Source organism: Mizuhopecten yessoensis, unplaced genomic scaffold (genome assembly GCF_002113885.1).
Source record: "Mizuhopecten yessoensis strain PY_sf001 unplaced genomic scaffold, ASM211388v2 scaffold8335, whole genome shotgun sequence".
NCBI classification, from domain to species: domain Eukaryota; kingdom Metazoa; phylum Mollusca; class Bivalvia; order Pectinida; family Pectinidae; genus Mizuhopecten; species Mizuhopecten yessoensis.
The window spans coordinates 512,994-528,783 of NW_018407496.1; the positions used below are offsets into that span (position 1 = coordinate 512,994).

The following is a 15,790-nucleotide window of genomic DNA, read 5'->3' on the forward strand; positions in this document are numbered from 1 at the left end:
GTTGGTTACCTTGAGAAACCTCAGGTATGGATGTCTGTTGGTTACCTTGAGAAACCTCAGGTATGGATGTCTGTTGGTTACCTTGAGAAACCTCAGGTATGGTTGTCTGTTGGTTACCTTGAGAAACCTCAGGTATGGATGTATGTTGGTTACCTTGAGAAACCTCAGGTATGGATGTATGTTGGTTTTCTTGGACCATGTTTAAATGTTTGGGATCCCCTGAGTCCTTGAAATGAATGACTGGGGATCTTTGCAAAACCTGTTATGAATGGCTGTTGGCTCTCTGGGACCCTGATGCATGTTGGCTCTCTGGGACCCTGATATGTATGACCAGGGGATCACATCTCTGAGAGGCCTGGAATGGTTGTCTGTTGGCTCTCTGGGACCCTGATATGTATTACTGGGGGATCACATCTCTGAGAGACCTGGAATGGTTGTCTGTTGGCTCACCGGGACCCTGATATGTATAACTAGGGGATCACATCTCTCATAGACCTGGAATGGTTGTCTGTTGGCTCACCGGGACCCTGATATGTATAACTAGGGGATCACATCTCTCATAGACCTGGAATGGTTGTCTGTTGGCTCTCTGGGACCCTGATGTGTATCACTAGGGGATCACATCTCTGAGAGACCTGGTATGGATGTGTGTTACTGACTTGGTTGTAGTTGTGATATCAAAGGACACTGTTTTACTACATAGCTACCAGGCTGTTGTGCTGTGTGATGTAGTATGGTATAGTCAATAGGATGCTGTTTACAAGCTGTAGACACTAGACTGCCTTATGAACTGTGCAGAGCCCTTGAACTGTTTATATATTGCTATCCAATCCTGTTAAAACATCTTCATGCTGAGGGTCATACTATTTGGATTGTACGCTTGTGTTTATGTACACGTTGATGGTCTAAACTGGCTTTATACAATAAGCTAGAACAGGATGAAGAAAGACTGTACAATGAATGGGTTATATAAATTATGGTGTATATATATAGATAAACTAGGACTTGGGAGGTAGAAAGATCTACAGTGCTTATTGTACAGTAAAGTGTGTATTGTTTAGGCTTATATAGTTCTGTGGTATGACTGTCAAATTAATCTAGTACTTGCGAAGCAGAAAACCGTATAGGGTGTATTGTAACAATGAAGTTTTTATGGTATATATATATATAGTACGATGGTGACACTGATAATCTTGTCAGTTTTCTTTAGTGTATGATTACTTTATGGACAATTAGAGTCTGCCAGTACATCTATCTGTTAGTGGTTCAGTGTTAATACTACAGACATCAGGATGTAGAGTCTTCTGGTGTGGTGTGTTGGTGAATTCCTGTATTTACAAATTGAGGGTCCTTGGGCAGTGGGCAGTGGTCAGCTATACTCTGTATATTCAGGGGCTACATCGTAATCTGTTCTCAATTATACATATTTTAATAAGGAGAGCCTGGTGGTGAATACTCTGTTAATTCAGACAGTTATCAGGACCTGTTTATCTGAGGTAGGTGTACAAAAGTGTACTGGAGATATAGCCTCCTCGTTTATTTTGGGAGTGATCCTTTTAATGTCACTGGTTTACCTTAATTATCTTTCTTTTGTGTTGATGGTTGTTGAGGAGAAGCAAACAAAACAGTGTTTGTTAAAAAATTAGTCAATTTAGCTTTCCTCTCACTTAATTTAAGGTTATATTATGTACCTGGAGTTCATCAAAAAACTGAAACTGTCCCTGTAGTCAAAAGTTATGAAATACACACTCTAATTCACTTATAGGGAATTATTCTCTGAATGAATTGAATTTGAGCAAAAAGTATGATAAAAAGAATTTTGCTGAAGTAAAAAGTCTAAATTGGGTAAAAAAAAAAAAGAGGAGAAAGTTAGTATTTTGGTGTGCTACATATGTTAGTCTACCTAGCTGTACAAATACAACATGTATATGCAAGGAAGTAACCCCAAACTTTATCAGTGTAATGAATTTATAATTAAGAAATAAACAAATAATGTTTTGAAAAAGACATTATCTGATTGCCTGTACATGTTTTATTTATTTATGTGTTTTATTATAGAACTTGTCCGATTCTGTGTTACTGTGTATTATAAGTCTTGGTATACCTGGTACATGTAGTACATATATAATTGTCTAATCAGATGAGAGACAGGATTGTCCTTGTTTGTTTTTGTCATCTTAAGATTCACTGGAAGTTTTGTATTATTGCCGGGGTTAGTGTTCTAGGGCTGTGGATAGCCACATGCACACTTACAATGTAGGATAGGTCCTATCTGGAGTTTCCGCAGGAAATGTAAGAGGGATGATAAGTTTAGGTAAACAATGGCTGAGGTCATCTCTCTATAGGAACCCTTACCCTCATGTCACCCATACATTGATAGCCACACCAATAAGGTATGTGTTGTTATTTACTAAGGACTGGGAAGTGTTTTTGGCATTAGATATTAATGGCTACAGGTACACCTACTAAGCAGGCCCCAAGCAATGCTTGGCCTTGTGACGTTTGTATCGATAGGTGATTTATAAGTCAGTTTTAACCAATTGATCTTCCTGATGGTAATTATGGTTTGTAATTATAAAGTTTGTCTTATTCTGTCTAACTTTCCCTATACCATCATTCTCGGTCCATCAAACACTGACCATGTATGACTTACAGCCTAAATCACTGATTTAATTTCTTGACCAAAGGTTTGCAGTTTAGTTGTACAAATATATTATGATTTTTATGACAAGTTTTTATTAAATTTTTTCTTTGTGTTTCACAGGTTACAAACGGTACCGACCTCACAGCAAGCACCCAGTTACCCCGACTACCAAGTTGTGAACGTCTCTGCAGAACGGCTAGAGCGTGATCTTACAGCAGAGCTAAGATCTGATCCGTCCGAGCTTCAACATTGGCCCTGGTATCATGGGAATATTTCTCGGCAACATGCAGAGAAGATAGTGACTCGTGACGGAGATTTCATTGTGAGAGACTGTATATCCCAGCCTGGAGATTTTGTACTGACTACTGGTTGTCGTGGAGTACCAATACACTTTGTAATAAATTCTCAAATAACGGAAAGACCTAATTCTAGAACACCAGAAATATCGTACTTTTTTGAGGATGAGAAGTTTGCTTCAGTTCAGGATTTGATTGACTTTTACATGTCCCACAGGAAAGGGGTCACAAAAGTATCCGGAGCTGTGATAAAAAATCCCATTGGTCGAACAATGCCGCTGAGCTACTACGACTCCAAATATGGTAATAAGGCAAGTCTGATTGGTGCGGCAGACTATGCTTATACTCCCACACAGAGCCCCCATAATAGTCCGTACAATAGCCCCAAAGTCAGTCCTCGGGGTAGTCCAAAGTCGCGACACAAACGGCCACTGCGCACAGGAAGTCAGCCATTGTTGGACATAGTGGACACGGTGGAACAGGAGAATACAGTAATGTCAAACATAGATCGGTGTGACAGTCTACCCAGCATTCCAAACAAACTTGGGAGCACTTCATTGACAATGAAGAACTCTGTTTCAGCATCAAGTTTACCTCCATATCATGCAAGGTGTGGGAGTGAACCGGTACTGATGGACCCAGGTCTTTTCATTGTAAGTAATCGGCAGGGACAGTACCTTCAAGTTTCACCTCCAATGCAAAAACTCACCCCTGCCATTTCTGACAGCAACCTCACCAAGCCTGCTCCTCCCAAACCTAGTCGTATACCTTCCATTAAATATAAAAAACGGCCCGTAATCCAAGTACGAAATCCCAACATGTACGAAGATGATGGGCGGGACTATTCAGATTATAGTCAGGTGAAGGAAGGACCTAGTTGGCTAGAACACAACAACTTGTCCAATCAAACAAGAGGATTTCCTGTGGACCAAAATGCCAATTTAGCTGGAGATTCCCATATGAGTGATTATGACAATAATTATAACTCCAAGAAAATTCCATACAATATGAATCAAAATCAGGAAACCGTGCCAAACGGAAACTTGAATAACACTGACAGCCAAAGGTCAAGGTTAACTTCTGATACAAAATTTTCATATTTAGACAATCGCGACTATGCCACGGTTCCAGATACTCCAACCAATAAAACTCCGACCAATAAGACAAGTGGTAACAATTTTGAAGATATCTCTAGTTCTGACATGCTCAATAGGTCTAAAGGTAGAACAATCTCTATACCCACTGATAATGTTGGATCAACGTTAAACATCCCGAAGTATTCCAGTGATATTTTGCCAGAAGAAAATAAACCTTTGGAAACATCAACATTAGTGACTGTGAAAAGCTTGCTACTTTCAACAGATGCGAGAATATTAGCATTACACATGACAAAGATTGACCTTGAGAGCCTTAAGGTTATTACTGACTGTGATCTAGGGGTAGGAGTGGAATCGGGACTGGAGCTGATCACACTTCCTCAAGGGAAACAACTGCGACAGGACACAATTGAAAGGTAAGCAAGCTTGTTATAAATGGTTTACTTTTTTTGCTAAAGACATGGAACATAAACTGAAATGGTCCCTTCAAGTGTAATCAACATCAGTTGTAATCGTAACATCAAGTGTAATCCAAACATCAAATGTAATCTTTTCATCAGGTGTAATCGTAACATCAGGTGTAATATTTACATCAGGTGTAATCTTTACATCAGATGTAATCGTAACATCAAGTGTAATCCAAACATCAAATGTAATCTTTACGTCAGGTGTCATCGTAACATCAGATGTAATTGTAACATCAAGCGTAATCCTAACATCAGGTGTAATCTTTACATCAGATGTAATCGTAACATCAGGTGTAATCTTTACATCAGATGTAATCATTACATCAGGTGTAACTTTACATCAGGTGTAATCTTTACATCAGGTGTAATCGTAACATCAGATGTAATCGTAACATCAAATGTAATCTTTACGTCAGGTGTCATCGTAACATCAGGTGTAATCTTTACATCAGATGTAATCGTAACATCAGATGTAATCGTAACATCAAATGTAATCTTTACATCAGGTGTCATCGTAACATCAGGTGTAATCTTTACATCAGATGTAATTGTAACATCAAATGTAATCTTTACATCAAGTGTAATCTTTTCATCACGTAATCGTTACATCAGGTATAATCTTAACATCAGGTGTAATCTTTACATCAGGTGTAATCTTTACATCAGGTGTAATCTTTACATCAAGTAATCGTAACATCAGGTGCAATCATTACATCAGGTGTAATTTTTACATCAGATGTAATCGTAACATCAGTTGTAATCTTTTCATCAGATGTATATAATCGTACCATCAGGTGTAATCGAAACATCATATGTAATCGTAACATCAAATGTAATCCTTACATCAAGTGTAATCTTTACATCAAGTAATCGTAACATCAGGTGTAATCTTTACATCAGGTGTAATCGTAACATCAGATGTAATCGTAAAATCAGGTGTAACCTTTACATCAAGTGTAATGGGGTTGGTATTTCTACTGAACTACAATAGATATGGGATTGTTTTTTAATATCAACATGGGCATATTTCCAGATAAATCAGTTGCATAAAATAAAAGTTAGATATCAAGTGTAATGGTAACATCAAATATAATCATGTCATTCAAAGTTGCTATGATGTAAAGTGTAATAACTTAGTACCACTCCACTAGTACAAGGCTGGTGGTTAAAGCCTAATTGGAATTTCAAAATAGGGTTATAAATTTCTATAGTTTGAAAATGTGNTGGTAACATCAAATATAATCATGTCATTCAAAGTTGCTATGATGTAAAGTGTAATAACATAGTACCACTCCACTAGTACAAGGCTGGTTGTTATAGTCTAATTGGAATTTCAAAATAGGGTTATAAATTTTGTATAGTTTGAAAATGTATTAGACTTGTATTAACATATCATTCAATTAAATAAGCATGAACAACTAGACTATTGTGTTGTATTGTTTAGTGGATGTAAGTTTAATGTCAATCACTATGCCAAGTTCTCATGCTCTGGAAAAAAGAAAAGAAAAATGAGGTTGAAACACATTTAAAAGGACTGCAATGGTGCATTGGTAGTCGAGTGTTTAAGGCATCTGGCCATCTACGGTCACTAGTCTCCACCGTTCGAGGCCTACGCGGGGCAGTGGCCAGGCACTGGCGGCATATCAGTGGTTTTCTCTTGGAACTTTGAAGTTTTCTTTCACCTCAAAAACCTGACTTGTCCTTAAATGACAATAGCTGTTAGTAGTAAATTAATTTAGCAAAATCAAAAGAACTTTAAAACTGATAAATGTAAAATAGTTCCAGCTGTAAAAGCCCTACTTAGCTTGAAAGTTTGAGCCAAATATTAATCTTTATTGTGACAATGATTTCAGGTGTTACTGTTTGAAATTGTTCACGAGGACGACAATTTTGACGTGTCAGAAAGTTACGGACCGTGCCAAGATGCTCAGTCAGTGGATAGAGATTGCTCTCCAGCTGAGGGTCACTCTAGGAAACTTGTTTGCTTTCTCTGCTGTGATGGAAGGACTGGCCAGTACCCAGGTCAGTACTTAGCATTAAAGTAATGTTGTAACCAAGGAAAGTATTGAAAATTTATTTTGTTAGTGGTACCATTTATATTGATTTTAAAATCTGTCATCAACGATTTCATTTCCTTATGAACCAGACTGGTAATTTCTGATATTTTCCACCAAGTGCTTTTGAGACATTTCTGTGCTAATGATCCAACAGATCATGAATTGTTTAAGTGATAAAATGATATATTCCTATCAGTTTTGAGACATGCACTATTCAAGTTATATTGAACCACTTACTGTTTTGAGATCCATACTTACGTTATCATTTCCTAGAATGCTTGTTAATAGATATAAGTTATCAAAAAGATCAAGTATATCATCATGTAAGTGTTGCTTGATTGCTGTGTACACGTTTGACCCCTGTATGAGACTGATGGTAACCTCCTTGTCACAGATCCAGAGGCTGAGGGATACATGGATGGTGTTGAGACAGAATCATACGTCCAGTGCCTTCATCTTCGACACTAAACACAAGGCAGCTCTCAAGTCGCTCAACGACGGCAGTGGCCTACTCCCCCTCCAGAATGTCACCATACCGGATATCAGTTCTCTTGTGGTGCTGCTAGAACGGGACGATGAATCTCTGCTAGATTATCTCCCTTGGGAGAATGCAGATCCAAACTCAGGTTTGGATATTTTGTTGACACATCTTGACACAGCGCGTCTGATCACGGCCCAAGCTGGACTGTACAGTGTCACAGGGCAGGCATTGCTCAACACATTTACCCCAGATACTGAACTACTGGATGTGTTTCGCACAGAGTTCCAAATGAAACTACTATGGGGCTCCAAAGGGGCAAGTGTGGAACGGACATTAAGGCTCAATAAATTTGAACAATTGTTGGCGGTCTTGTCTAATCGAGCAGAGCCCCCTGGTGATGACGGCACGGAGGTGTGATAGAAATGTGTGCTAGTGATTGAAAGATGTGTGTTGTGTGGATTGATTTTCATGGGTGAATGTCTGGGAAAAACTTTCCTGAATTCAAATTTTACCAAGGAAAAATAGCTTGGATGGTAGGAGTCTGTTTTGAGGGTCCCTAGTAACAGGGATCGGTCTAATGTGTGATTTTAAGTGAGTGGTGAGTGTATTATCAGTATTTTTATGAAGTCTTCCGGAGTCTGTTTATTCCTAAAACTGGTGCTGGGTCACCATTGGTGNTAAGGACATTCTTAAAATGTATGTAATTCATATTTTTATCAAAATACATTGTACTAAAACATTAAAAGAAAACTATTTTTAGATTTTGATATCTGAAACAGATTTCTATTAAACCAGAACTGCGTACTATTTTCACAGTCAAGTTTTTTGGACTCTTTGATTTTGCACAATGTTTAAAAAATCTGAACTTCTATTTGAATTTTTTAAAACTTATTTGGAAAAAATAAAAAAGCTTTTTCAGTGGGCATTTTATATTATGTATTCTTAATCAAAATGAATGAAATCACAGCTGCTTTGGAAAAAACAGAACAAGTTTAAATTACAAACTGATTTTAATATTTTTGATGTTTTAGTGTAACAACTGAAATATCTAGATTAAGATTGTTTTTGAATTTTCAGTTGTTTTCTTCAGTTATTTGCAAATTGGTGCAGGTCCAGTTGTATGCAAATTAGTGCAGGTCACTTGTCTTACATTAAAGAGGAAAGTTACAAACAGAAAACTGCATGGTTGTCATTCACTGTATGATTTTTACCAGAATACATGTTGTAAATTTGTAATTGTAAACTACACAACCGTAAGCTGATATAATCAACACAAGTACAATACAATAAACTCTACTGCATACAGGTGTCCTATATATGTCCCTGTAATAGGCCCTCTAAAAGGATGACTTACAATTTAGGTTTAACATGAGTTCATGTTTGTACATTTTATTTATATAATATTAGAGTACGTTTCATAAAGATTTTATTGCTAAATGAAACAGGTTTTATTGTAATTATTAACTGATGTTACATTTAATAGCTTGGCATCTCTGAAGACTGTGAAAGTAGGAGTAAATCTTCTAGATTAAGTTACAAAATAAAATGAGAAGAATATTTTAATGCAATGTGAATGAAGTTATTGAATAAATATGGTATATTTTATTGTATTTCAGAAAGATTTTTTTAAGAATGTAAGTATTGAGCACATGTAACAGTAACATTGTTTACGTGTAGTGTTAAAACAAACCTATAAATCTTCTGAATCTCATTGTAAAAAGCAACAGTCAATATATGTATTTAAATCATTGGATAAAATATTTTAGAGAAGACAAGAATTACGGATTAACACTGCTGGAGCACTACAGTTACCTCCCTTTGTATTATGTGTTATCTTCTTTGATATATATAGGTATATATGACAGACCAGTTTTATATATCTACACATAAGTGTTTTACACTGGTATCATACAAGGTCGATTTTTATTGAGTTTCTATCATCTAAATAAAGAAATACCAATTTTGCTTACAACTTAAACAGACAGCCAATATGGTTAGTCAGCCACAGGGTATTTTTTAGAAGAAATTTTATTTACAACTTGGATTTGCAAAGAGTGAATAAACAATGATTTTTTAATCACAAAAAGTTTGTAAACAGGTACTTCTTCAAAATGGGATAGATGATTTTCCAGTGGAAACCTGAAGAATGAAGTAATTCATTAAATGTTTTGATGTGGTACAAGCAAGGTCCATTCTTTTGATTAATCAACAGATGGATAGTATTCCTAGAATGTTGATAGATCATGTAAGTAATTGTTTGTAACAAGACATTAAATACATCTCAGAAAATAAATATTCAACTACAGTGCCAATGTTAATGAATGAAAAGATATCTGAATATTCATGTTATTATTCATGAATATTCATGATATATCTGAATATTCATGTTATTATTCCTGACCATTCATGAATTATTCATAGACAGAAACAGTGGTAGCAGGTCTACCCTCATGATTTCTGATACAATTTGTACACAGAATTATTGAGGTCAGTTTCAAGTCCCAATCCTAAGATAGTTGTACATTTTTGTAATACACTTTTAAGATAAATGGGACACGTATATATTAATTTTAAGAGATACAAATTTAACCTTCTTTTCATTAATATTGTTCATATCTGTATAGACGGTGAGACTTAAGCGTAGATTATTATCATCTGGAATATATAAGGTACCAAAAGTGAATAAACAGTTATACTTAAAATTACACTGTATATCACATTTTATATGCATTTAAAAAATATAATAAATAAAAATGATATTAAATTTACATTGGTCTTGAGTTGTTGATTTTATAATCAGTTTTCAAGGATACAATTTTCAGTATCTACCATGTTGAATTGTTACACAATTGGCTGAAAAGACGTTGCTTCTGATTTGTTCACTGTTTGTGTTGTTGGGTGTCTGACATATCTTTTGCTTGCCAGGAGACATTCATTATTACAGGTATTGTTTGAGCTTCACCAACCTAGCCGTTGACGAACCCTAGTATGAAACTCAGGTGAAATATCGCTAAGTAATGCTATACAATCTTACATCACACAATTTCAGCTTTCTTATATAACCCGATAAAAGTTAAATAACAGTATGTTAACACTATACGATGACATGTTAGAGATTGAACGAAAAGGCAGAAACTTCCAATTTAATAAAAAATAGGCTTGTATTGGAGTGTATCGTAGAGGAGCAGAATTATAAGTCTAGTTTTAATTAGATTGCAGAAACAACGCGGAACCCGAACTAACGAACGTAAGCATCACTGGTGTAATCTCAGAAGAGGGCGAAATTACCCGTTCGCATGGTGTCGCCACAGCAAGTTGGTCTGGAACAGTAACAACGAATATATCTACAGGTGCTGCCACAACATTTGAAGTATCATCAGACACGTTTAGATATTGTCTTTTGTGAGAGAGGGAGCTATGGTATCTGGTAAAGCTGCGCGATTCATCCCACATGATTTGAACCCTAGTTTGGTATTGTGTGCTGTGATGGAAGAATCTTATGCAAGTCTTGGTCATGTCCACTGTAATACAAACTTCCCCGGAGGCAACGGAGTCGATTACCTCATTGGAAATGCTCTGATCCCGAATAAGCAATTGTGGACGTTCCGACCCGATTTCCTCAAGGAGTATGTCTCGAGCCAAAGAAATGCCCCAATATATACAGGATTAGCGGGACTCTGATCTCGATTCAAGCCGCACAGTGTGTTCGGTTTTCAAATTATGGAGACAAGGCTCTGCCTAATGCGTTAATGGAACAGTCGCGCACCCCCCGAGTTGCCAAGAATACCGAAACCTTTCTCGCTATAACCAAATCTTGTTTATGTTATTCCATTTTTTAAAGAAACCACAAAAATTAAACTCGTGAACAATTTTATGTCCCACCTGATCTGCCCAAGTTTTCCTCTTGCAAATGGAGTCTTCAGCTTCATATTCGTAGCCAGGCGAGAAGCTTTCCCAAGCAACTGTTACACGGAAATCCTAAATCTTCCACTACTTAATATATCGCTCTCGAAAATAGTTTTCCTGCTAGAATGTGCTCAAATCAACATTCTTGTAACTCGCTTAAATCATATCAAACGATCAAAACATAAAATTAAAACATTGAAAACAGTATTCGACTTTAAGTCTCTTCAAAGATTTTCCAAATCATTGACAAAATAAAGTTTTATAATCGAGTTATTACCGGAAAAAGAAATCAGGCTTGAGCACATACTCCATGCTTGAGCATGAGAACGGTTTCATGAATACGGGCTCTGGTCTCATACTTGACCACTTTAACTTTGATTTCTATCCTTCCAGTATTTTTTTCGAAATATTTCCTTCCGGTTGGTAAATACAAATTGTACAAAGCTTCATATAGCACAATCAGGGAGTTATATTTATATATGACGTTTTGATGATAGTAACATCACTGAATCTCCAACTGACGGTGTCTATATGTCACAGTTGATCTGCTATTCAAGAAGTTATCATAATGCCCGTGATATATGTCGAATGATGAGGAGCAAACTTACAACACAGGGTTTCCAAATATGCAGATTTTTATGAAGATTGTGGAAAACTTTTCTAGTAGCCATCATCCTCCCATAGGGAAACGTGCTATTTCTTTATGTGATATGAAGGTCAATGTTTATTTTTAATTATGCTTATTAGTGTGCCTCGTTGTTCCGTTGTCAGTACCTCGTGTTACACAAGAAATGACCAGCAAAATAACTGAGTTCAGTATAAATGCTGATTATTAAGGGATAACATATATAACATAGGAGAACTCTTGAATATTCTGACAAAATATTTGAATGATTTATAAAGAGGACATGCAAGACCTCATTTAGAATATGTCAACCATGTGTGGAGTCCGCTCTTCTTTAATGAAACATAGAGAATTAATTCAACATGCCTACAGAAAAGCCACTAAATTAAGGGTATGTGATTCAATTCCCTCCTAGAACGACTCTTAATCTCCCTGCCTCCTGATTGGCTTATAGACGCGTTAGAGAAGGTAAAATCGAGCTATCTAATTTAACCTGGCATTAATATGACTCTAATATGTCAAATCTCATATCAAACAGCAATATAATACTGCTACACATGGGAATGGGGTACACAAACAAACTATCTAAGATAGAACGTGTTAACGATAAATGTCATTCCGTCATATCTAGAACAGTCTACCCTCTGAAATGACGTCTAAATAACTTCTGGTGAATTATTGAATAAACAAAATGAAACGCTATAATCATACGGGACCAATCCCCCGTTGGTAATATTGGATTAATTAACCACATCATCAGACGAACTCTTTTAACATGAGTAATGACTTCACTTAACAATATGTACGATTACTGGGCACATATGCAATGTCAAACAAACATCACTACTTCGGTAATAAATAATCACTATGAATACGAAGAGCTTTATTTCAGTAAGTCGATCGAGAAAGCCAAAGAGAACTGCACCATTTTTCCATTAGGACTCATCAGTTGGAAAAAATAAAAATCAGGAAAAACAAAATACTTTATGTAGAAATGTAGTAAATGGGGAAGTGTTCATAAAACCGTTTGCAATGGCTTTTACTATTTTATAACTTATGACCGCAACAAATATTTTATTCTTAAACTACGTATTTCATGTACACCCTGCTGGAATCAGTTTCATCTACAAGGTTACGGCCAATGTAACGACCAATAGTCCAGCTACAAGGTTACGGCCAATGTAACGACCGATAGTCCAGCTACAAGGTTACGTCCAATCTAACGACCAATAGTCCAGCTACAAGGTTACGGCCAATGTAACGACTGATAGTCCAGCTACAAGGTTACGGCCAATCTAACGACTGATAGTCCAGCTACAAGATTACGGCCAATGTAACGACTGATAGATAGTCCATCAGCTGAGTCTACCACCTTGTGGCGTTAAATTATCACTAAACCACGGCAGATAATAAAATGCACCATATGACCAGATTACTGTTTGTTCTTTATTGTATTGATCTGATATAGGATGACTATTTGCGCATGCTCCGATGGTATGAATGCATATGAGATAGTGACGATAAAACATACATTTGTATATTAGAACAGCCTCATCACTAAAATATACCTGTACATGATTCGTGAAGGACATGTGTGTTAAAATGTAAGGATATACTATAATCAATTGTTTCTTCGTTCTTGGGAAATACTTCGGTATTGTGGTTGAATTATCCATCCGTTCTGAACGTGTGACAATACTGTAACACTACACAATAAGTGATACGTGATTTGTGAATTAGTAATGGCTGAAAGTCTAACACAACAGGGAGGTCAAATTCCAATTCGTGTAAAGGGACAGAATTCATGTATTTATCACCATGGGAAATCGTCGGTGTTGTTTTGTGAAAATTGTCAAGACATTGCCTGTACCGAATGTACGTCTTCAATTCACAGCGGTCACAACTTTTTGACTCTGAGTAACGTTTCTACAAAAAAGAAAAAGAAACTTCAAAAGTTAATAAGCAAAAAAGAAACAGATGGCATTCCTTCAATAAGGAAAAGTATCAAATCCATTGACGTCGAGATCAAGGAAACCGAAGCCACATTTGAAAGCCTTGCCGCGGACGTAACGAAACAGAGAGATAAACTAAAGCGGAAAATAGATTTACTTGCAGACCAAACACTCGCTGTGTACGAGAAACTAAAAATAGAAAACGTAACTCTATTGAAGGACTACAAGAAAGAACACGAAAACCATTTCGCGATGTTAAAGGGTCAGATAGAGAATTGTAGGTCTCTGATCCAGACTGGAGATGATATCACCGTGTATGACAGTGATGCCAATATTGAATCCCCAGTAGCGTTGCCAGTAAAGCCGACACTAAACACGGCCAGTTTTTCTGCGAACCTAATGCCGCTTGACAACCTCAAACAAGCGTTCGGTACAGTGATGAAAGACAAAAATCCTAGTAATGTCCCAGTGGTAAGAAAATCTGGCAATGAAGTACCCAAGGACAAGGAAGAAGCAACAGAACAACAAACAGGTAAATTACCCGAAGGTGTCGTCCCCCCGAAAGAACAACGAGCTGGACAATCTAATAAACAACAGTCAGAATCATCTCCAAAACTTCAACCCGCTTCGAACCAACCATATACACCTTTTAGCCAACCTGAAGAGGAGAATCAAACCCCAGTTATAGCACATCCTTGGTCATCTAGACCGTTGCATAATCAGTCAAGAAGGAAGAAGACGAGGAATAAGGAAACCCCATCTCAGCCGCGTCCACAGAACAATTCTGTACGGCAGCCTTTGGAAAGGGAAATCATCATTCCCATTACCGTGATGGCGAAAATGCGAAATGGCGACACATGGATAGACGATACTTATCTACGAACCATCGTGCGTATTGACAGGAGCGGAAGATTACTAGACACCATAGATCATAGAAGGCAAATCACAGACTTTAGTTTCTCCAATGAAAAGCAAGAACTTTGGATTTGTTCAATTGACGATAATAGCGTCATCGAGGTGACGTCAGCGCCACCAACTCCTAGGTTCTACACAGACGAGTCCCCTTTATGTATCTGTGTGACCATGGATGGCCATCTCATCGTCGGCATGTCAAAACAAATAACCAAATTCAACAGCCAAGGAGGCGTCATCATCACAACTAAGCCAACCCTTTTTTCATTGTTCAGCAAACCGATTGTTTGCCTGCCAAGGCATATCGCTGAATGTCCCGTGACAAAAAATATCGCCGTGGCGGACCGGTCATCAATGAATGTATTGGTAATGGACAAACATTTTAATGAGTTATTTCGATACCCCCAGCAAACGCAGATAAATCCCTCGGCGATCTCGGTTGAGCAATTCATTCCTAATCGGCTTTCCTATCACAAAGATGGATGCATTATCATCGAAGACATTGGAAACAATACCTGGCACCACACTAGTGGTATTGGTGAGCCGTATGGATATTTCCATAGAAATGATGCAACGGGATTAATTCGTGGCAAATGAAAACTTTTTTACGTACTAAATGCTTATCGATGAGGGACTGTAAAACGGCTGAATATGGCACCCATCCTTTATATTTTGGGTAACTGATTTCAATTGTTTGTCCGTTTGACGGATGCAAACACTGCATGAGACTAACGTCGGCCACATCATATCTTATTGTATAATATTTTACTGATAAGATGAAGACGCACGTGACTGTGTATGACGTGACTGTGTGTAATGTAACATTATCATTTATTGCCCTTGTTTGGGCAAGTGTTTTGAGAGCGAAGTCACAGGACAAACTTTACCACAGCTCCAGTACAAAGTATGTCGTCGGAAAAACACTGGGACAAAATAAACAATTCTGGCAACACATGGACAGAATAAACTTCATTGACAACACGAAGGGACAACATATATCATACCGTCGACATGCAAAGATACAATACAGCATACAAGGACAAAGTGTATCACAGCGTCAACCCACCACAATGAAATATATCACATTGTCAACTCACAAGGGCAAAATATACCTTACGCATTTAGAAAATATACATCGTCAACACAAGTATAATATCAGAACTCAAAGTCCATTAAAGCCGGCAACATAAACAGGATTGCTTTCATAGTTGTATAGAGAATGCTTATTTGATTACATAACGATACGATATGCGATTACGTTCACCCGACCACACAAGGCTACCGTACACGTGATCAGACTGAATGCTCAGTAAATCAACTTTATGAAAGAACACGTAACCAAAATGAACTGTT

At 37.2% G+C, this 15,790-nt stretch overlaps 2 protein-coding genes across 15 annotated transcripts in view; both read left to right on the plus strand.

Annotated features, from left to right (window-relative positions):
• The window catches only part of LOC110455625 (SH2 domain-containing protein 3C-like), an 87,354-nt gene extending 79,641 nt beyond the window's left edge, over positions 1–7,713 (plus strand). For 12 of the 14 annotated variants that reach the window (XM_021505838.1, XM_021505841.1, XM_021505842.1 and 9 more), the window contains 3 exons: positions 2,765–4,453; positions 6,358–6,526; positions 6,956–7,713. In XM_021505838.1, coding sequence (XP_021361513.1) covers positions 2,765–4,453; positions 6,358–6,526; positions 6,956–7,459 — 2,362 coding nt within the window. In that variant the 3' untranslated portion in view covers positions 7,460–7,713. Of the gene's footprint in view, positions 1–2,162; positions 2,457–2,764; positions 4,454–6,357; positions 6,527–6,955 lie in introns of those variants that run through there. The other 2 variants (XM_021505849.1, XM_021505850.1) reach the window with 2 other exon arrangements.
• A 5,602-nt stretch (positions 7,714–13,315) lies between these two features.
• On the plus strand, positions 13,316–15,034 carry LOC110455617. Its single transcript, XM_021505828.1, has one exon. It carries the CDS (start codon positions 13,316–13,318, stop codon positions 15,032–15,034), a length of 1,719 nt encoding a protein of 572 aa, XP_021361503.1.
• The last annotated feature ends 756 nt before the right edge of the window (positions 15,035–15,790 follow it).

Bases quoted from the DNA above. Each gene is read 5' to 3' on its own strand.
- LOC110455617 (XM_021505828.1), top strand. From the start codon at position 13,316: ATGGCTGAAAGTCTAACACAACAGGGAGGTCAAATTCCAATTCGTGTA.